General features: G+C 42.1%; 1 protein-coding gene and 1 long non-coding RNA gene across 3 annotated transcripts in view; one reads left to right on the forward strand and one right to left on the reverse strand.

Annotated features, from left to right (window-relative positions):
* Nucleotides 1-9,381, reverse strand: part of LOC126076420 (uncharacterized) — a 138,561-nt gene extending 129,180 nt beyond the window's left edge. For both annotated transcript variants that reach the window (XR_007517468.1, XR_007517467.1), the window contains exon 1: nt 9,172-9,381. This is a non-coding gene — a long non-coding RNA (uncharacterized LOC126076420). The remainder of the gene's footprint in view (nt 1-9,171) is intronic.
* Nucleotides 332-21,691, forward strand: NRSN1 (neurensin 1). Its single transcript, XM_049884915.1, has 4 exons — nt 332-448; nt 2,211-2,279; nt 9,195-9,392; nt 21,274-21,691. Exons 3-4 carry the CDS (start codon nt 9,204-9,206, stop codon nt 21,670-21,672), a joined length of 588 nt encoding a protein of 195 aa, XP_049740872.1. The 5' UTR covers nt 332-448; nt 2,211-2,279; nt 9,195-9,203; the 3' UTR covers nt 21,673-21,691.
* The last annotated feature ends 1,884 nt before the right edge of the window (nt 21,692-23,575 follow it).

Raw genomic sequence — 23,575 nt, forward strand, 5'->3', positions numbered from 1 at the left:
CTACTATGACCGGACATTGTGCTGGGCAGGAGAAGAAAGCAGTGGACAAGGCAGAAAAGGCGGCCCGCCCAGTGGAGGTTCCGCCGGACACGGTGACTAGCCTTCCACCCTGCCAACCATCCTTCTGTGCGGAGGCGCCAGACCTGGGGGTGTAGGAAGGAAAAGGGGCCGGTGCGCCACGGTGCCCCGGCCCCGCCCCATTCGCCGCTCGCCCACGCCGCGCGGGCCTGGCTACACGAGCGGCGGCGGCGGGTGCTGCGGCGGATGCGCGGGCCTAGGTTGCGCGGGCACGTGGGACGCCAGAGTGTCAATCACGCGCTGGCTGAGCACCGCGAGGCGGGCGCAGCGGCGGTGGCGGCGGCAGCGGCGGAGGCGATGGGACCCCAGCGAGAGATCTGCGGCTAGCTGGCTGCACTTGCTCCACGGGTCAGGGGATCGGAGGGGGCAGGTAAAGCCTTGGGAGCCGAGGGGTGGCGGCTTTCTGTGCTTGATAGGTCTTTATCCAGTTCTTCCTCTCCTCGCTTTCTCTCTTGCCTCCCTCACGCACAAATATTCTTTCTCTCTCTCAATCTTTTAGACATACACACACACACACACACAACTCACGTTTATCACGTGTACGAGCCTCTACAAAAACCAATGCCTATCAAAATACATGGAAACATACGAATTAGGGGTAGCCAATTCTACGCTTTGGCGGTTTGCGGTTTGCGTTATGTAAGAATTGGGGTGGGGGTGTACAGCTGAAAACTTAAGAGACAAAAGAAAGTTGTATATTAGGCAAGAGCAAGATGTATGTATTTGGAGTTTGCAAAGCTGGTTTGATTTATTTTCCATACTGAGTTTAACCCCCACTTGCCCCCCCCCACTTCTTTGCCATGTCTGAAGATACTTGAGTGATTTGATATGACCTCAGGAGATACATGTTTTTAATATTAGAAAGGGACGTTCGGGTGGGGGTCAGACCAAGGCTGGTGACCTCAAAAAAAACAGCTGGAGTTTAGCAGCTGGTGTTTTCTTAATTGGTTCTTGGCTCTGTAGCAGAAATGTTTTCAGCACCTTGGAGAGCGTCTTCGGCGCCGGACACGTGGAGTCAATTTCTTCAACCGGGGGGGCGGGGGGGGGGGGGAGAAAAAGCAGATAAGAGGAAGGGAAATGAAAGAGAGACAGAGACAGAGAGATACAGAAATAGAGACAGAGAGAGGACAGGAGAATGTAGTGACCTATACTTGGCTTGTTTTCTTTTCCTTATCCAGATCTCCCAAGAAGGATCCTAACATAATTTGCTTCTTTCCCCAAATCCTCTCACATACTATCCACAAAATTTCAGGGCAAGGAAGAAAGTCTTGAAGATTTTACTATGACCCATATAATGACCCTGGAGAATGTAGAAAGCAGTGTGTCAGGCCTCAGCTAGGCTTAGTCACCTCAAGTCTTTGAGGTCTCCCTGCAAATGGAAGGGAATCTGTTCATCAGAAAGAATTCTTAGTGGCCTCTCAAAAAATACAGCCCCAGTTATTATTTTATTTTACATGACTAGAGCAATGTAGGAAACCAATAGCTCTATAGCTGGGAATGGCTTCTTAATTAAATCTTGCATGGGCACCTGCTTTTCTTAGGCAGATGGAAAGCAAAATGATCGTGATGGAAGAAAATGGATACAGGAGAAAAAAAATATGGTATGAAGATATAAGACGTGATACTATAGAGGAAAAATAAACTTAATGACTAAAACACACAAAGAGCCTTAATAAGTCCAAAATATATGTAAACATATAAAAAAATGCAATGGCTATAAACTTCATTTATTTTATATTCCAATGGAACAGGCAACAGATAGATCAATTCTGGAGTGTCTAGAAAGAAAATCATCTTTACATTTAGAATTTTTAAAACACAAATGCATCAGTCTATACCAAAATAAGAATAACATGTGTATAGTGTGTTATAATTTACAAACACTGTTGATTTATGTTGTTTCATTTACTCTATAAGCTAGCATGGAAGCACATTTGAAGATATTAAATATAAGTTACTGGCCAGCAAAAAGGCTTGTCTCTGTTCTTGAACAAGTTTTATTTATTTATTTATTTATTTTTGGTGTTCTGGTCAACAGTAAAATAATTCTTTATAAGTTATAAAAATGGTTTTTGAAACTTAGATTTTGGTCTGGATCATATTCTTCAGGGTTTTTTTTTTTATTTAATTAGGATTGAAGAATGTGCCGTTAAAAAGAAAAGTCAAGAAGTAAACAACAAAAGAAGAGGAGGACTTCAAAAGTAAGATTCACAGTTTTATGATGTGTAGATTCATAGGTACCTTGTGATCTGCATGTAAAGAGATTAAAACAGAATCTGGGTTTTCTTTTTCTTCTCATAGTATGGTACACTTGATGTACCATGCTAAAAAATACCTCTTGAAGGAGTAAAGTAACTGATAATGAGTAGATAATTGCACAGCATTACTTTTCTTTTAAAAATCATACAAGTGGCTACATATTTTATAAAAAGGTATTTTAAAAAAGCTCAGAATATAGAGTCACAACCTCTGCCACTGTGCCAGGAAAACATCTCTGAAATGATCCATTGGTAGAAACACATTTGCAAGTTTTAAGGTCATGGTTATATAATAACAGGATGCCTGATGAAAAAAGAAAAAGCTATAATCAGGCTTTCAGGCTTTCTTGCATCCACTATGAGTCTGACTGAGTCTTTTAAATGAGTTGACCTTTTGGTTTAGTGTTGGATAAATGGTCAAAAACATTTTTGTGCCTATACCTTGTCCCTTGCAGAGGTGGCCCTGTGGAAATGGGCTCTAATGGGAGCTTCACTCTCATTATCTCAGAATTATTCTGTGAGAGAGAAAAGCAATATGAAAAATTGAATAATATTTCTAGGAGAATAAATAGAACAGGGCCTGTGCCTGGCCTCACAGCTGACTCACACATATAGCCATGGGAAAACACTCATCCTTTTTTGTGCCTCAATTTTCAGCTTCTCTTCTTGCAAGGAGACCATCAAGGCAAATAATATAATGTCTCTGATGTGCTCAGGGTTTTATGAGATCTAAAGACTTATTTCTGTTTTCATGGCTGCAGACCTTTTTTAAAGTGAAAAGAAAATTAACCGCATACGCTAGGCTGAAATCCTAATTTCCACCGAACTGATACTACAGTGTATTTGTGCACATAGAGATCACAATAAAACATACATGTTTGCCCAACAAAGGAATTGTTCAAGGGATTCACAGCATTTCCACTACTTCCCTCTGCATATAGCTATTATATGGTGCCTGTTTTATTGCACTGATTGCTTCATGAACATCTCTCATTCTAATCCAAGAGCCCATTCAGAGAAGACTGTGCCCCACTCATCTTTTTAACCCCATTATCTAACAGCACATAATTAGTCCTTGAAAAGCGTTGAATGAAGAGAGGAATTAATAATGAAGGACCACTCAGACCATCACCACATTAACCCATCTAAAACAGAGAACGGTGAGGAGGAGGGGAATGCTGAAGTCTGATCTTCCTCTTCCACAAGTCTCTGGGATATGATGGTATGTGCCACGTGCCCTGTTGCTGAGAGCTGAATATTCATTAATGTCTAACTGTGCATGCAGGTGAGATAGATGGTATAGACAGATTGAAAGAAGAAAACCATGGATCCTCACTCATCAGCACCTAGAGTATCATTTAGGGAGGATGAAAACAACTCCCTATTCATAAATACCCACACAGCCAGACACTAATATTGCTCATGCTCCATCCATGATGGCAACGCAGGCAGTGAGAATGTAGCAGGCTTCACTAGAGTGTTTGTCAAGTGGACACTAAAAACCAAGACAACGAAGCAGTTGCTGTTGAATCAGTTTCAACTCATGGCAATCCCATGCGGCAACCCCATGGGTAGTGCCAAAGGTTAGGTACTCGACTACTAAGCAAAATGTTGGAGGTTTGAACCCAGCTAGAAGTACCTCAGAAGAAAGGCCTACCAATCTGCTGCCAAAAGATCGTAGTCTTGAAAACCCTATGGAGCTCAGTTCTACTCTGCAACACCTGAGGTCTCCATAATGAAATGAATACTAACATGGGCTAATTGGAACACAATGCTGAAAAATGTTTTTACACACTCCCTGCATTCATGCACTTCCTGAGCCGTTGAGCATTTCTCTAAAGAAAAGAGCCATTCTAGAATCCATCAGTGAACAACAGTCACAGGTTCATCATTTAGCATCCTGTTTTACTGCTTCTACTGCAGGTATTGAAATACATGTCAGCAGAATTCTCTTAAAAGTTTGCTCCTTAAGTTCTTAAGTAAGTACTAAGCCAAACTAAAGAGTCTCTGCTCATACCTTCTGTTCTGTCTCAACCCTAGTCAATCCTGTAAAATTTAATAAATGTCCAGCTTTTAAGGGACTTTCTGAACTAACCACACATCACTTTGTATGATCTCAGAGGTGTCAATTAGCCAAGTAGATTCCAAATAACTCTAATAGTTTCTGTATTGGCTCAGAAGTTAATGGCTTTGCTATGAGTATGGAACTTTCTATTGAGATGGTGTAAGTTCAAAACCTTCACTCTAACATTTTATGTTTTAAAATTCATGTTTTTCTAAGTGATCATTCTGCTTTAGGAATAAATATCAACTAGTTATATGTTTGGAAAGATGCATGAAGACTCAAAGACTCCAAAGACTACTATTTTAGGCAACATACATAATACTTAAGTAACTAGTTAAGCAAAAAACATACAACCATTTGATCTATACCTGTTGCTATCAAGACAATTCTGACTCATAGTGACCCTATAGGGCAGAATAGAACTGCCCCATAGGATTTCCAGGAAGTGACTGGTGGATTCTAACTGCTGACTTTTTGGTTAGCAGCCAGGCCCTTAACCACTGTGCTACTAGGGCTCCATTTGGTCTACTTAGTACCAAGTAAATAACCTAACTGGTTGCTTGTGTTCTTCTTTCAACCAAAGCTTCATACATGCTGTAATAAAGCAAGAATTTGAGACAATTTGACAATTGTGTGACACCTTGTGTGACAGGGTGTGGGAGGAGGTGGGAAATCAGTAAGCCCAATCCTTTGAATCTTTAGATTCCTTTCCAAAGACTCTTGGAAAACTACATACGTCTGGAAGAAATTAGGGGTTATATGGTTTAACCATCATATTTTAAAAGATGGTGAAGCCGTGGCCCAGAGAAGTTAATTAACTGGCCCAAGACCTCATGACCAATAAGTAGCAGATTCAGGACAAACAGTAGAGTCCAGTTTGTACCTCTGCGTAGTTAGCACGGTACAGGTCATGCTCTTGTGTTTGGCATTTCTGGAGAAAATAAGTCTCATTGGGATCCCTTTTCTGAAATGTGCCTAACATCACTAAAGATCCATTCCGCCTTCAAGTAAACTCTTCTATCACTCAGACTCAAAACATTTGTTTTGTGACACTTCGATCTCTTTTATGATTTTTCCCATGTTGTTTTTTAGCAAAGTTGGACTACCGAGTCTCATTTTATAAAGCGGAGATGTTTAACCTAGTGTGCCAGAAACAACCTTGCAGGGAATGACTACAATATATCATACTGTCCTGCTCTGCACCAAAGCTCAATCCTGAGAAAGAACGGCTTCCAGCATCTAAGGGAAATAACTCTTACTGTTGCTATGAGGGATTTTTTTTTAACTCCTATCATATTTATTTTTGTACTTTTCTCATGTTAAAGTCTCTAATGATATATGGAAAACCTGAGACTGTATGTGTAGGTGAGTTGGTTCTGATTATGCAAGTATATGAGTCAGTCCATATTCCTGCTTACTTGGTTCATTAACTACCATCCTTCATCTGCTCCCTGACTCATGGTGTAACCAACCTTTAGCAGGTGATTTTTCTAGGCCTCGGTTTCTTCAGTGACAATGCAGCATTAGTAATACCAATCCCATCTCCCCTTGATTGAATTTTTATAATGTCTTAGAAGAAAATGTCTTTAAAATTATTCTAGTAATAGCCCACTGCCGTCGAGTCGACTCTGACTCATAGCAACCCTATAGGTCAGAGTAGAACTGCCCCATAGAGTTTATAAGGAGCGCGTGGTAAATTCCAACTGCCAACCTTTTGGTTAGCAGCTGTAGCACTTAACCACTACACCACCAGGGTTTCCATTCTAGTAATAGGCTCTTATTAATCATCTTCATTGTACTGACATTGGATAGAAGGTACTGAAGTGCTCATCCCAGTGCTTAAATATGATAATTAGGTCAACATTCTTTTGCTCCATCAAACTTTGATGCTCTAATCAGGCAAAATGCATTCTTAAAAACTTGATATCACATATATATATCTGTATGGAAACCCTGGTGGCATAGTGATGAAGTGCTACGGCTGCTAACCAAAGAGTTGGCAGTTCGAATCCACCAGACGTTCCTTGGAAACTCTCTGGGGCAGTTCTACTCTTTCCTATAGGGTCGCTATGAGTCGGAATCGACTTGATGGCACTGGGGTAGGTTTATATATAAAAGCATGAAATTATGTACTTCTGGAATTTTTTTAAGTAAGAAAAAAAAAGTCATTTTTGTCTGTTCTGCACTCTCTGGAAACCCTGGTGGCTTAGTGGTAAAGAGCTTGGCTGCTCACCAAAAGGTCGGCAGTTTGAATCCACCAGGTGCTCCTTGGAAACCCTATGGGGCAGTTCTACTCTGTCCTGTAGGATCGCTATGAGTCAGAATTGACTTGACAGCAACAGGCTTGGTTTTTTGGTTTTCTGCACTCTCCTCCCAGATGATGGTCACTATACCTGAAACAAGGAGCCCTGGTGGCACACAGTGATTGCTAACCAAAAGGTCAGTAGTTCAAACCCACCAGCCACTCCACAAAAGAAAGATGTGGCAGTCTGCTTCTGTAAAGATTTCAGCCTTGGAAACCCTATGAGGTGGTTCTACCCTGTTCTATAGGATCTCTATGAGTCAGAATCAACTCAACAGCAATGGTATACCTGAAACAGGAAGAAGACACAGGGAGGTGGGCACTAAATATAATATTAACTAGCCACCAGCTAAAAGGATGAGTTTGGTAGCCATTATTACTAGCACCTACTTGGATCATTTTTCTGAGACCAGGGCCATATTTTCCTGAATTTGACTACATTTTCTAACCAAACCCATTTCTGGCTAAAGGTATGTATTTAAAAGATATTCTGTGGGTTTACTTCATGACCATGGGACAGGGTAATACTAACTATCCCTGACTTCAACTTTAATTTCAGTCCTGTTGTTCTATCCAACCAAAATTAGTGGCCACACATGGGCACTTGATTGAACTGCAGATTAATTTGTTCTCTTGTAAAAAAAAAAAAAAAAACCTAATAATTGGTTTCTTGCTAAGTAATTGGAAACATTTAATAAGCCTTCAATAAGACCTGGGGTTGTAGCACAAATCCTGAGAGAATCTAGTTCTATGGAAAAATAACCTTCTGTATTGTTTCCCACTTTCCCACATGAAGACTATGTCCACACAAAATAACCTGGAACATAATTGAAAAATTTAGACAACTATTTCCAGCTACATATGTCCCTGGGTGGTACAAACAGTTTGCATTCAGCTGGTAACTGAAAGGTTGGTGGTTTGAACCCACCCAGAGGTGCCTCAGGAGACAGGCCTGGCAGTTTGCTTCCATGAAGATCACAGCAAAGAAAACCCTGTGTAACACGTGGGGTCACCATGAATCAGAATCAACTCAATGGAACCATACAACAACAACATGTATCTGCTTATATGGCAACCAGAAAACCGAAGAACAAACAAGATAATTGATTTTTTTTTTATTCATCAAAATTGCTGTTCCTAAGTAATTCCATATTAACCATGAATTGATAATCAAATTCCTATAAATGCTCCTTTCTAAGCATATTAGGAGTCCCTGGGTGGTGCCAATGGTTAAGCCCTCAATACTAGCCAACAGGTTGGTAGTTTGAACCCACCCAGAGACAGGCCTGGCAATCTGCTTCCAAAAAGTCACAGTCTTGAAAACCCTATGGAGCGGTTCTACTGTGCACACATAGAGTCACATGGGGTCACTATGATTTGGAATCAACTCAATGGCAACTAACAACAACAACTATATTGATTTGGACAAGTTGAAATTTCTATCTTAAGAAGACAGAGTCCTAAGCAGCCTACCCAAGGCATAATTTCATTTAACAACTCTCTTAGCTCTTATTTATATTGTGACTTTCCATAGAAAACAATAAAAGCCTGTGTCTGCACTCCACAGTGCAACCTAGCATACCACATGGACAGGTGTATTCAAAAATAGTGATGGAAATATATGGTGTCAGAGCTAGGCCATTTGGGATTAATAAAGTAAGAAGCCTAAATTGCTCAACAGCTTTTTAATAAAGCTTCTGTACAACGTGAAAATTAGTTTAAGTGTTAGGAGAAGATACAAAAGATCAGAAAGCAAGGTTTCAAACTGGTAGGAGTAACACCATGTAGATTCCATGAAGGTACACTGTTAAGAATCTGAGACAGCAGTCTAAGACCAATTCCATCGGTAGCCGGTGAGGGAGCCTTGCCTGCCTCTTTAACATGTATGTGTAAAGACTACTGGGCTCTAAGAGACTGAAGGTTTCTTGTCAAGGCAATGAAAATCTCAGCCTCATTGCTGTGATTTCTCACATGGCTCATGCTTCAAATTTTTGCATAATTTAAGTGAACTCCACTGTTTGTACTACCTCTGGATGGCACAGACAGTTAAGCGCTAGACTACTAGCCGAAAGGTTGGAGGCTCAAACCCACCCAGAGGCACCTCAAAAGAAAGACCAGCCATTTGCTTCTGAAAGGTCACAGCCTTGAAGACGCTGTGGAGCACTTCTACCTTGCACACATGAGGTCGTCATGAGTTGGACTTGACTCAATGGCAACAGGTTTAGTTTGATTTTGGTTTTATGCTGTTTGTGTCTTGTTTCACTTGTAGAAAGCCAGTCCTAGCTGTTGAGTATTTAGGAATAATTTTGCATTAAATAGAAAAGAAGGTTATAAGAAAGATAGGCGTTTAAAGGTATCTTTTAAGAAAAAAAAAAAAAGAGCACTGTTCAAATAGGCTTACATTACTCAGCCCAGTGCTCTCCTTTAATACACCCTTTGATCCTGAGGACAGAGCCCATCAGACTGACCTGTGTGGACGTTGTCATTCCAGCTGGGAAGGATGAATTCTTGCAGCAACTTCTGTGGGTCCGAGCAGGCACAGGCTGTTACCGAGGGTGGGTACCAGCGTTACGGTGTCCGATCCTACCTGCATCAGTTTTATGAGGACTGTACCACCTCAATCTGGGAGTATGAGGATGATTTCCAGATTCAGAGATCGCCTAACAGGTGGAGCTCAGTATTCTGGAAGGTAAGTGAAGAGCGTATGTGTTTAACTCAGGAAGTGGAAAAATTATTGGCTATGAAAAGTATTGTAGCTGGAGAGAATTGAGAGGTTTGGCACTCTGTGTGTGCATTACTCCTGATAATATTAAATGCATTGTTCTGCCTTTCGGACATGAAAATATAAACCTTGGGTCACAGAAAGTGTCCAAACACAGCACAATTGTTGGTTAGAAGGTTAAACATAAAGAGGCATAATTACCATCATTAATTATTATAGCTACTGTTATTAATATGCCACTGAATTCACTAACTGTGAAGCCATCCGTAGACAAAACATTATATGCTGTCAGCCTCCCATTCTGGCTCAGTAAGTATCATTTGACAAATTGTAACAATTATTCAAAAGAAATAATTGGGTTAATAACACACTTGGCTGCTAACTGAAAGGTTAGTAGTTTGAGTCCACCCAGAGACTCCTGGGAAGAAAAGCCTGGAGATCTACTTGTGAAAAGTTAGCCATTGAAAACCTAATGGCACACAGTTCTACTCTGACACACGTGGGTCACCATGAGTCACAGTCGACCCCATGGTCACTGGTTGGTTAATGCTGAGACATAGTGCAGTGATCAGAAACCCAGCTCTGCCTCTACCAGATATGCAGTTGTGAGAAAGTTTTCTCTCTGAGCCACATCTTCCTCAACTGTAAAATGGAGGGACCTGATTAGACAATTTATGCAGTCATTCAACATATAGTTAGTGGACAGCTACTCTGTGCCAGGATGTTTCAAAGTGCTAGAGATTAAGTTGGCAGGGACCATCTGTGAAGATTATAGCCTAGAAAAACCTATGGAGCAGTCCTACTCTGTCACACGGGGTCACTATGAGTTGAAATCCACTTGATGGCACCCAACAACAACTTGAAGACGAACCAGGATAAGGGAATAGAGAATGGTGGAGGGCTGATATTTAGATATGCTGATTATATATAGAAAGCCTCTCAGAAATGACACTTGAGCAAATCTCAGAATGAGCTGAGGGAGCAGACCATGCAATTATCTGGCAGAATGTTCCAGGTTGGGAAAATAACAAGTTCAAAAGCTCTGAAATGGGGACAAGCTTGGTGTGTTGGAAACATAGCAAGAAGTCCAGTGTGATTGGAGTGGAACAATAGGGGAAAAGGGACAGGGGATGAATTCAGGAGATAACAGGGCACAGATGATATAAAACCTTGTAGACCACAGTGGGGACTATGGCTTTTACTCTGAGAGATGTGGGAAGGCATCTGATGATTTTAAGCAGAAGGGTGACATGATCCAACTAATATTTTAGGGTCATTCTGGCTCCTCTATGGAAAATAGATTATAGAATCACAAGGATAGAAGTAACTAGATCAGTTATGAGGCCATTAATGCACCCAGGCAAGGTGTTGATGACTTAGGTTAGGGTGCTGTTAGTGGAGATGGTAAAAAGTGATCAGATTTAGTATAAAGGTTGAAGGCTGACCTGTCAGGACCTGCTGATAAATTGGATATGAATTATGAGAGAAAGAGGACTCAGGATGATTTCAAGGCATGTGGCCTAAGTGAGTAAGGTTATAATTTACTGGGATGAAGAACACTGGGAATGTTGTGAGATTGGTGGCGAACCAAGAGTTCTGTTTTGGTCATGTTATACTGAAGATGCCTTAAGGGGCCCTGGCGGCACAGTGGTGAAGAGCTCAGGCTGCTAACCAAAAGGTCAGCCGTTGGAATCCACCAGCTGCTCCTTGGGAACCCTGTGGGGCAGCTCTGCTCTGTCCTGTAGGGTTGTTACGAGTTGCAATCGACTTGACAGCAATGGGTTTTATAGACATTCAAGTAGAGCTCTCTAGTGGCAATTTAAATATACTAATCTACAACTCAAGGAGCCCTGGTGGCACAGTAGTTAAAGTGCTTGGCTGCTAACCAAAAGGTTAGTGGTTCAAACCCACTAACCAGTCCACGAGAGAAAGATGTGATGGCCTGCTTCTGTAAAGATTGAAAAAACAGCCTTGGAAATCCTATGGAACACTTCTACTCTGTTCTACAGGGTCACTATGAATCAGAATCAACTTGATGGCAATGGCTTTTTTTTTTTTTTTTTTCAATGATCTACAACTCATGGATTGGGAGGCATTGACACATAGCATGTATTCAAAGGCATCAGACTAGATGACATCACCTAGGAAGAGAGTGTGGACATGGAAGAGAAAAGGGCATTGAGATACTCTAACATTTAGCAATCGAGAAAAGGAGGAAGATTCAGCAAGGGATACTGAGAAGATATAACCTTAAATGATCCCTAAAGTTCTTTCAAGGAGGCCTGGTGGCACAATGGTTAAATGCTAACCAAAAGTTCTGTGGTTTGAAACCACTAGTGGCTCTGTGGGAGAACAGTCCTGGTGATCTGATCTGATCTGATCTGATCTGGTAAAGATTATAGCTTAGGAAGCCCTATGGGACAGTTCAATCCTATCCTATAGTGTTGCTGTGAGTCAGAACTGACTCAATGGCACACAACAACAAGATTCTTTCAGCTCTAGCATTCTGTTCCTTGGGGTTTCCAATTATCCCCAATTTTCTCCCAGAATTTTTTACATTGGAGTGCATGTTGTTGTTAGGTTCCGTCAAGTCAGTTCCGACTCATTGCAACCCTGTGTACCACAGAACAAAACACTCTCCTGTCCTGCACCATCCTCACAATCGTTATGCTTGAGCCCATTTTTGCAGCCACTGTGTCAGTCCATCTTGTTGTGGGTCTTCCTCTTTTCTGCTGACCCTGTACTTTACCAGGCATGATTTCCTTCTCCAGAGACAGATCCCCCCTGACAACATGTCCAAAGTATGTAAGATGCAGTCGCGCCATCCTTGCTTCTAAGGAGCATTCTGGTTGTACTTCTTCCAAGACAGATTTGTTCGTTCTTTTGGCAGTCCATGGTATATTCAATATTCTTCACCAACACCACAATTCAAAGGTGTCAGTTCTTCTTCGGTCTTCCTCATTCCTTGTCCAGCTTTCATATGCATATGATGTGATTGAAAATACTGTGGCTTGGGTCAGGCGCACATTAGATGAAGTGCATGCTAATTAGTTATTTAATGTTTACTCAATAACTGCAATTTATCGGCATTCTAGTGTGACAAGAAGCAATACAGCATCATAACTGAGCATGGGCATTGACCTCAGACTATATGGTGTCATATTCCAGCTCTCCCACTTAATAGTGCTGTAACCTTGGGCAAGTTAATTGATCCTAATAAGCCTCAGCTTACTGATTGGGAAAATGGTGGTACTTATAGTACCTACCACAAGAAGTTGTGAAATAAGATGATATTTATAAAGAGCTTAGAGCAATGCATGGGACATGCAGTCAGTAAGCATTAGAAGTATTAGCTGCTATTACTGCATGCCGTATGGAAGACTGAGTTCTGAAATGGAACTAAACTAGAAATCTAGTTAATAAAGAAAGTATTAGGTAACATGGTTGTTAACACGGATTACCCAAGACCTCCTATTAATTCAAAATCTAACCAGTGTGGCGACTCTCTGCTAGTCAAGTCAGCATCCTTGCGTTGTAGAAATCTCATCCCTGATGCCTGTTTGCTGGCCTGAACCAACGAGATACAAAGCCAAGCTTGGCACATATTGTGTTTACCCAGATAAGTGGGTGGTTGCTTCCCTAGTTGTCAATAAAACAAATATTTGCCTGGCATAGCTATTGTGCCAAGAGCCTAAAATACCACTGACATACAGAATATTGTAAGTGTTCATGTGGATCAAAAGCACTGATAGTTATGTAATTTGTGAAGTCATAAACCAATCAAATAATACCTGGTTAGGATTTAAAAACTCTACCACCCATCTGTCAATCTGACATGCTATGATGGTTTTTGTGTTGCTATGATACTGGAAGCTATGCCACCAGTATTTCAAATACCAGCAACATCACCCGTGGTGGACAGATTTCAGTAGAGCTTCCAGAATAAGACAGACTAGAAAGAAGGGCCTGTGATCTACTTCCAAAAATTAGCTTGTGAATCACGACAGATATTTTGTTTTAACAGGGTTATGGAATACAACAGATATTGTCCAATATAGTGCTAGAAGATGTGCCCCTGTTAGGTTGGAAGTCACTCAAAATACACAGAGGCCACGACAATGGACTTGAGCATACCAATGATCATGAAGATGATTCAGGACCAGGCAACATTTTGTTCTGTTGTATGTGGGGTCACCATGAGTCGGACGTGGCTCAACAGCCACTAGCAACAACAGGATTTAAAACAAAGAAATCACAGTAAATGATTAGCCCCAGAACTGAGATTTCAATATATTTTCCCTTCTATTTTATACCAACAATATCTAAAAATACATACTCACTATTGTGCTGGACTTACTTCAGAGACAACAAATTCCAAATCCTGGCCTCATAACCTAACCATTAGACACTGGAAGGCGAATTGAGAAATTTAGTCAAGTGAATATCATGGTTTTAGAAACCACATCTCTACCAAGAGAATACACCCACTGCTCTTGAATCTCCTGTTGAGGAATATGAGAGAAAGAGAGAAAGGTACTGGTTATGCCATATTTGTATCATTATTCTTTTTCATGTTTTTCCTTTCATTTCAAACTACATCTGTAAGTGGTTCAAGTTGCTGGCTTCCCTTTCTCACCTCTTCCATTATTATGTTGCCAAGGTAAAGTTGGTCTGTTATCCAGGGCTGTGCTCACAGAGCCTTGGTAGGACTCTGCCCTTAACTTGAGCCAGCATGGAAGGATTTAATGAGAATGAAGATTGGAATCAAATGGACATGAGCTGAATCTTTGTTCTATCGTAGGCCGTGTGCATATCCATCTCACAGTGCTGTTCTTTCTCTCTTTCTACACTTTCATGTCCACTGTGCACTAGACCATGTGGTAAGCTCTGGGATACAGCTCTGAATAAGATACTATTCTTCACCTCAGAATAAGATATAGCCCTTGACCTGAAGGTGTTCACAGTCAAATAAGGGAGGTAGACATGTACAAAGATTGGTACAATACAATATGATAAATATTACCCTGGTGGTATAGTGGGTAAGAGCTTGGCTGCCAACCAAAAAGTCTGCAGTTCAAATCCACCAGCCACTCCTTGGAAACCCAATGGGGCAGTTTGACTCTGTCCTAAGGATCGGTATGAGTTGGAACCAACTCAACAGCACCTCACGACAACATTCTAAAGGTAGTCACAGTACTTATTGGGAGCATGGGGCTGGGGGGTGGGGAGTGGGTATCTGATGCAGCTTGAGGAGGAAATGATTCCACAGAAGAGATTACTTGTGAAAAAGTAGGAACAAGGCATCTTAGTAGAAGGAGGAACATTGCAAAGCGTGAGAGTCATGAGAGAGGATGACATGTTCAAGAGACTGCAAATAGTTCAATATGGCTGGGCTTAAAGTTTAGAAGTTGGGGAAAAGGGTTCAGGAGATGAAACTGGGCTTGCATATACAAGAGTTAGATCACAGAAGACTTTGAAAGAGTGTGCAATCAAAAATCTCCTCAACTCAGCAGCTTGGATAAACATACACACACACGTGTAAACACACAATGTAGCACACAGTCTCTGTACCTCAGAGTGTTGGCTTCCTGCATGGTTGCCCCAGTCATTCCTAATTTATCCCAGTGCCTGCAACTGCTGCCATCTAGAAAAATCCATGTGACATGGTTCCATCTGCCCTTGCCATCCATTGCGGTTGCTCAAGGATTGAACGGACGGTGGTAGAATTTTTCTTTCTTATCCTTGTTTTTTTTTAATCCTGTACTTGACCTTGACTAGGGCAGCTGCCACTAGAGTGTCTGTGCATTCAACAGCCTCATATGGCAGGAATTGAATTAATGGGAGTGGTATTCTCACCTCCAGTTATTCTTCCCTCATCTCAGGGTTATCCTTTATCTTATCCTCAATCCATATCAGACACATCTCAGAGGTCCAAGGTAAGACTGTCTCCTCCACAGCCTGACTTAAAGTGAAAGTAACTCTCGTCCTTCTCTTTCTTCTCAAGGCCCCCAGTACACTCCTCCTATCTGTCCTGGTTGCTCCAGTTTTCTTCCTGAACTAAGATTTTTAAGTTTAAGTCTTAGATTTCTCTTCAAAGTTATGCTAGATACTAAGGAGTTCAATTTTATCCCGGAGATGAGGGAAGCTGTAGAAGACAATTAAAAAGAGAAATCATGTGGTATTATTTTTGTTTTTTAAAAAATTTCTCAGATGGCACTTGAAGGATGAAGGAAGAAGGTTGAGGCTAGGAATGGAGACCAGTCAAGATTCTGTTGCAGTGATTCAGGCAAGAAATAATATGCAGTGTTCTGCATCACGACAGTAGCTATGGTGATGGAAAGGAGAGAAAATATTCAAGAGAATTTTATGAGGTAAAATCAATAGTACTGGGAGGCACAAACAGTTACGCATACAGCTACTAGCTGAAAGGTTGGCAGTTTGAATGTACCCAGAGGTACCTCAAGGAGAGGTCTGGTGATCTGCTTCTGAAAAGTCGTAGACATTGAAAACCCCATGGAGCAGTTCTACTCTGTAACACATGGGATTGCCATGAGTTGAAATCGATTAGACGGTAACTGGTTTGGCTTTTTGTTTTGTTGTTGTTTTTACTATGAATGTAATTAAGGACTCCAGGATAGGTGAATGGGAGGAACACCGAGAAATTGAGAAGGAAGGTAAGGAATACAGTTTTGAATAATTTGAGTTTGAAAGATCTTTGGGACTGGCAGGTGACTCCACTCAGAGCGCCAAACCTGCTGCCATTGAGTCGATTTCAACTCATAGTGACCCTATAGGACAGAGTAGAACTGCCCCATCGGGTTTCCAGAGAGCACTTGGTGGATTCAAACTGCCAACCTTTTGGTTAGCAGCTGTAGCTCTTAACCACTGTGCAACCAGGTTTTCCGTTCAGAGCTCAGGCCCTGCTAAAGAGAGGTGAGCAGCAGCCCTCAGTGCTGAGGAAGAAGAAACAGCCACTTTTCATTCTGGATGCACTTCCTCTGAATTACCTCTAACCCAGATGGCTCCTTTCACATTTAGCTCCATCCAGCCTTTTCCCCACACACACTGTTCTTCCCTGCCACTCTGGTTCTCACTTCCAACAGTTATTACTGCCTGTTCTCTGCCAGAACAGCTGTGTTCTACTGCTGCCAGCTCTGCATTTTCATATCTCATCATCCCAGTGGAATGCAACGAAGGGGATATTGGTCAGAAAAAACACAGTCTCTGGATTGTAGCCTCCTCCAATGTCATTTCTGGAATCCAGGCTCTCCTCCCTATCTAATCCTCCCTTCCGCCCAAAGGGACTGGTTTTCATACATCCTCTCCTCAGCCAAGAGAGTCATCAAGTTTCACATCACAAAGATTGTCCTTGCTGCTGTCTTTGGCATTTGTCACAGCCTGGAGAGGCCATTCTGTTTCACCATTCTTTTGACCTAGCCAGCCATAGCCCCAGGCTGCAGTGGTATAACTGGGGGGAGGACCTGCTCCCAGCAACATTCCAGCTCTTCCATGAAGCCCTAAACCGGGCTGCTTTTTCTCTCTTGGAACCCTAGTGGCACAGAGCTTAAGAGCTTGGCTGCTAACCAAAAGGTCAGCAGTTCGAATCCACCAGCCACTCCTCGGAAGCCCTATGGGGGCAATTCTTCTCTGTCCTATAGGGTCACTATGAGTCAGAATCGACTTAACGGCAATGTATTCTCTCTCGTAGACCCTTAAAAGACCTCTGTGTTGCAATTTTTTATTCTCTCAATTTAATAGAGCCTCCTCTTCTATTAGACCTATCACCACGTTTACTTAGAACAGTATCCAGAGACAATGGATACAACGGTTATTCCCTCACCTGCTCCGACGTTGTACCAGAACTAAGCTGATGTACCCCAACTCCCTCTCCTCACCTCCACTGTACTCTCTGGGAAGCAACCTACTCTCAATCCCATTATAGCTCCTTCGATCCTACCATTCCAACTCTCCCTGACATGGCTTAATACGTTCAGAGTCCCTCAGTGGGTACAGAACGTCCCTCTAGGAGATCCTCATTAGACTTGCATTGATGGAACCTTCAGAATCCTTGGAGCCAGTTATTCATTAGGTCCTCCTCCCCTCCACAGATGGCAGGACTCTCTGAACCTGATACTCTGATATAAATAGGAAAGGGAAGAGGCTCAGTGGGCCAGACACTTGGCAGTTCTTGAAGAGAACAGGGATTTTGCCATCTGCAAGGCATGGTTTGCCTTTTAGCTTCTGAGTGATATTCCAAGAGTGGATTTTAATCTACAAAGCTCTATTCAGTTGAGGAGCAGACTGCTCTGATCATCAATCACCTGGCTCCATATTCAGCTGTCTGGTGATTTTAAGTTAGTCAGTCAACAATATTTATTGAGCGTGAGGCTGGAATGAGAGCTATGGAGAGACAAGACAGAAACAAAAGCTGGAAGCAATGGTCTCCATTGCTCTTAAGAATCGTGGAAATTATGAAGGATACATTTTTGCTGGCCTTGATTTTTGAGAATCAGTGCCCGTTCTTAAGGAGGGAGGTAATTCCGTGGCATATGAACCATATCACCATGGATATTTAAGTTAATTTAGTTGGTGCATTCAGAATTCTCAGGATGTGAGTCTTTTTTTTAGGATCTATAAATAAGTCTTTGAAGGTGAATTTACTTGCCACCATTTTTAGAAATATGTAGAAAACAATCCGAAATGTTATTTCATTTTGTTACGACCTAGTTTTTCCTGTGGTACTTACATCTTGTGTCGAAGAGTTTCTGTGTTCTTTCAGAAGGCATCATGTTGACCCTTTTTGTTTTTCATTTTCTTTACAATATTTCATAAAGGAAATTTGCCTATACCTGATGGCTGGAACTCTGCTGAAATTCAAATGAAAATGATAGAGAACACTTACACAGGATAATAATCAGTGAAGTCTTATTGGTAGAATGAAAAGTGGGAGGGAGGGGCTTTTGAAGCACACAGAACTGGGCTGGAAACCAGCTGTGTCACCTACTAACTGTGGGAACTTGGACAATTCTTTGACCCTTTAAGCCTAAGTTTTCACAGGTGACATGGAAGGAAAAATATTTACCCCTTATAAGATACTTGTGAGTATTAAGTGAAAAACACATGGAAAAAGTCTAGCACTGTGCCTAGCTTGGAAACCCTGGTAGTGTATTGGTTAAGAGCTACATCTGCTAACCAAAAGGTCAGTGGTTCAAATCCACCGGGTACTCCTTGGTAACTGTATGGGGCAGTTCTACTCTGTCCTACAGGGTAGCTATGAGTCAGAATCGACTTGACAGCAATGGGTTTGACTTTTTTTGGTTCCTAGCTTACAATAGATGCTCCATAAATACTCAACACCGCACCCATTGCCATCGTGCTCATTCTGACTCATAGCGACCCTATAGAACAGAGTAGAGCTGCCCCATAGGGTTTCCAAGGCTGTAAATGTTTATGAAAACATTTTTCTCCCACAGAGCAGCTGGTTAGTTCGAACTGCCAACCACTCGGTTAGCAGCAGAGCACTTAACCACTGGGCCACCAGGGCCTTACGTAGAATTGCTCCATAGGATTTCCAAGGAGCAGATCGTGGATTTGAACTGTAGACCTTTTGGTTTGCAGCCGAGCTCTGAACCACTGCACCACCAGGACTCCATAAATATTAGTTCTCCTTTTCGTTACGGTAGTGAATTTATGAGTATGTTTTCCTTCTATTATCTAAACCTTCTTGATTGCTGTATTTAATTAAATTTAATAAATATGGCTTAAATGTTCAACAGTAAATGGTGTTATATATTTGGTTGTTTTTTTTAACCTTGTTATTCCAACTAAAACAATTAGGAATAGAAGGAAATAAGAAATGTTACTTGAAAAATAAATAACTGTATTAGCTGGTCTGTATTCCAAGTGCCGAACAATTGTTGTGATACTGTTGCCAATGTGGCATAACAGGTTTATGAGGTATATTTCCAAACAATAATAATAATGATAACTACTTATTACTATTCATTACTTAGCCAGGCAAAAGCTAAGTGCTTTCATGCATGGTCTCATTTAGTCCTCACAACTCTGTGTAAGGAAGGTACTACTATCATTTGTCATTTTATAGACAATGAAATTAATAATGAGTTAGTTTAAGTAATTTTTCCTTACACCATGGTGGCAATGCTGGGTTCCAGGCCTGAACCTTGACTCCAAATCCTGTGACCTTAAACAACAGTGGCATATTACCTTCCATCTTCAGTTGTTACATGTTATTAGAACCTGATCTTACACCATTTAACCACCATCTGCTACTGCTAACGCTTTGCAGTGTCTGCACGAGCACAGCCCAAATAGCTACATGTTAGAGGAGAAAGATCTGGACTGGGGGTCAGATCTGGGGTTTCTAACCCTGGAGCTGCAACCTATTTGTGTACCTCCATGGGCAAATGACCTACCCTCAATGAGGCTACATTTCCTTACCTGTAAACTGGCAATGATGGTTCCTTCCCTGTTTATCTGATAAAAGAAGGTGGGTATTTCTAAAGCCTGTCAATGTTCTCTAGCCAAAACCACCAGGAACACACCCGTAGTTGGGTTTATTACTCTTTGCAGTGAGGAAGAACACCACCGTAGGTGACCACTGGACATTTCAGTAAGAGGGTGTGAGGAAGGACATATTATACAATGTGGGTTTTGGTTGGGTGATTTGGAGGTGGTCTAAAGAAGCAGGAGTTCACTTCAGGTTAGGGGCTGCTAAGAATCAGGGACAATTCTATGATTGGATATCTCAGGAAATCTTATCTATAGGAAGGACAGACTAGATCAAGACTAAAGCTCTGATTCCTCCACTGTTTGTCAGTTTGTCATACGGTGGTGGCTTACATATTGCTATGATGCTACAAGCAACACCACTGGTATTCCAAATACCAGCAGGATCACCCATGGTGGGGAGGCTTCAGGAGAGCTTCCAGACTAAGATAGACTAGGAAGAAATGCCTCATGATCTACTTCCAAAAATTAGCCAACGAAAACCCCATAGATCACAACAGAAAATTGTCCAATATAGTGCTGAAAGATGAGCACCCCAGGTTGGAAGACACTCAAAACACACAGTGACCACAACAATGGACTCAAGCATATCAGCAATCACGAAGATGGGACAGGACCAGGCAGTGTTTCATTCTGTTATATGTGAAGTCGCCATGAGTCGGAGCCAACTCGATGAGAGTAAATGACAGCAAAGATGTAATTGGTAAAGGAGCAGCTGTCACTGATATTAATAAGGAGAGGGAGGTGTTTGGTATTTAATGATTTGAACGATGGCCTTGTTTTTGACAGCACTCAAACAAAATTACAAAATAGCCTTGTTCTGTCTCACTTCATCATGGTCGGAGTGACTTGTCTAGTGTTGATGTGATGTTTAGGTCCAAGAGCAGAACTCCATGAGCTAGCTATGAGAGTCACCAGTTTCTACCAACACTGAGGCCTAGTGGCCAGAGTCAGGTCAGTTCCTGGATATCAGGGCTAGTCTACTCCTCCAGATGACATAAGACAACGTAAGCAAAAGGTGGGGCGGTGGGGGAGGGGGGTGGTGGCGGGGGTTGCCAACTCTAAAGCATTGTACAAACGGAAAACTCAAAAGAAAAAATCAAGACTCAGTACTGCAGTTTCTGGTTGCCTTTAAAATCTGAAAGGCCTTCCTTTCACCTTCTTTTATAACTAGAAAATAAAGTAGATTTTTCCTGCAAATTTGAGGCAACCGGGAGTACTCACTTCTTTTCCGAAAATAAATCTTGCCCTTGAGGGCTCAGAAGAGAGCTGGTACACCTTGCTTATTCTGTTTTCCTCCTCTTGTATCTTTCACCAGGTCGGACTCATCTCGGGCACAGTCTTCGTGATTCTTGGATTGACTGTTCTGGCAGTGGGCTTCCTGGTCCCCCCCAAAATCGAAGCCTTTGGCGAAGCCGATTTTGTGGTGGTCGACACACATGCTGTCCAATTTAACGGTGCCCTTGACATCTGCAAGCTGGCAGGTGCAGTACTCTTCTGCATTGGAGGCACGTCCATGGCGGGGTGCCTGCTCATGTCGGTGTTTGCCAAAAGCTACTCCAAAGAAGAAAAAGTCCTCCAGCAGAAGTTTAAAGAGCGAATAGCAGACATCAAGGTCCACACCCAGCCCGTTACAAAAGCTCCAGGCCCGGGGGAAACCAAGATTCCAGTCACTTTGTCCCGGGTTCAAAATGTCCAGCCTATATCAGCAACCTGAACCCGTTTCCACCCCACTCTTCCCCACTGTAATTTATGCACACGGTTGAGCGGGAGAAAGCAGGTTTTGAGGTGACAAGGATTTGGCGTTCACTTGCTCCAGCGCTGTGTTCTGCTGTGGGCAGCACAGTGAGTGAGCTCAGCCTCACCCAGTTCAGGGGCTTAGGTGAAGGTGAAGGTTAATGTCATGTGTCTATCTGTGCACAGACATCCAGCTGCTTCCAACGGGTGCACCTGTGTGCCCACCAGGAACCCCTCTGAAATGTCCCTCTCATCTATTGTGACTTTGTGTCATTTTCCGTGTTATTTGAAAGTGTTCAGCGGTTTAGACCAGCCTTTCTAATGGCAAATGTGGTCTGTTTTATTTTTTAAGATTGGTTTTTCTAATCTTTCCTGCTTGGTGCTGTCTTCCAGTCCTGTCTCACTATGTGTAAGAGATTGTCAAGTGTTTTCATAGAAAGGTAGAATTCGCTGATTTTGACCCAAATGTTAGTCTTTTAACTCTGTTCCAGCTTGGGTTCCTCAGATCGCAACCAGATTTATCAGAGTTCTCCACAAATCTTTTGGTTTTCTTCTCATTTAAAAAGCTAAAATTGCCAACTCTAGATTCTTGAAACAAACAGGAAAAATTAATATTAGGAGTATCCATTTATGTAGTGTTTAGAAGCACTGAAGAAGCCAAGAAATCTAAGTTTCTACTACTAATTACCTATGTGACCTTGGGAAAATCATTTAATAGCATCTCTGGGCCTCAGTGTCTTCATCAGTAATATGAGGGTTCCAGGCTGTGATGGTCTGAGGTGCTTCCCTGCTCACATCTGAGATCCCATTTTTGCCTCTTGTCATGGTGTCTTCTCCCTCAAGGATGTTTCCCACAATGGATTGTTTCAGACCAGACTCCCAGAAAGCTACCAAGTCAGCATCTTGCTAGGCTACCTACCCTTACATATCCAACCCCAGCAGTGTGTATAATGTTCTTGTTTTCACAAAGATGAAAGTAAGCCATCCTTTAAGAAGCCCCTAAACAACAACAACAAAACCAAACCTCTTGCCGTCAATTCTGACTTCCGGCGACCCTATAGGACAGAGTAGAACTGTCCTGTAGGGTTTCCAAGGAGCAGCTGGTAGATTCGAACTGCTGACCTTTTGGTTAGCAGCCTGAGCTCTTAACCACCGTGTCACCTGGGCTCCAAGAAGGCCTTGGCTAGCTATTAACCTTAAAAGAGGTTTCCTTTCTCAAATAAGTTTTGTTCTCCAGCCAGATGCTCCTCTCATCCCTTTGCACTTTCATTTAATCTGTGGATTTAAATTCAAGCGAGGAAAATGGAAGATGCGGCCTCAGTATTTTCTCAGAATTCATGCCACCTTCAAGTTCTGTCTTTTTTTTTCTCCCACTGGGTAAATAAAATATGTGAACGAGCGTAACCTGAATTGCATTGTCATTCCTTTAATGTGACTGTTTTCTCTCCAGCATGTAATTTTCTATCCTGAGGCTGAATAAGCTCTGATGTTCCCCTGGCTAAATGGAAGAATAAATGAGGCAATTAGTGCTGTTTGTGCACACTGTTTATTTTGCACAGTCCAGCATAAAACACAGGGCAAATCAGCCTCCTCAACCATGATCACTGGCCAGATTGAGGGGAAATGGCCCCACGTTGCTCAGGTTCCCCATCTCCCTGTGGAAATACCTTCTTCAATTCAGTCTTTGAAACCTTGTATGAACCCACCCTCCCCAGCATCTGTGCAAGGCGACATCATTTGATGCTTTCCCATGCTTTCTTCTGTGTTAAGTACCAATGAATCTTTGAGGATGAGACTTGACTCTTAATGGTTCAGTGGCACAATTCTCACCTTCAATGTGGGAGACCCAGGCTCAGTTTCCAGCCAATGTACCTCACGTGCAA

Source organism: Elephas maximus, chromosome 1, assembly GCF_024166365.1.
Source record: "Elephas maximus indicus isolate mEleMax1 chromosome 1, mEleMax1 primary haplotype, whole genome shotgun sequence".
In the NCBI taxonomy this organism is placed as follows: domain Eukaryota; kingdom Metazoa; phylum Chordata; class Mammalia; order Proboscidea; family Elephantidae; genus Elephas; species Elephas maximus.

Coding starts and splice junctions, on each gene's coding strand:
- NRSN1 (XM_049884915.1), top strand. CDS start 9,204: ATGAATTCTTGCAGCAACTTCTGTGGGTCCGAGCAGGCACAGGCTGTT. Junction 9,393..21,273: donor GGAGCTCAGTATTCTGGAAG/GTAAGTGAAGAG, acceptor ATCTTTCACCAG/GTCGGACTCATCTCGGGCAC.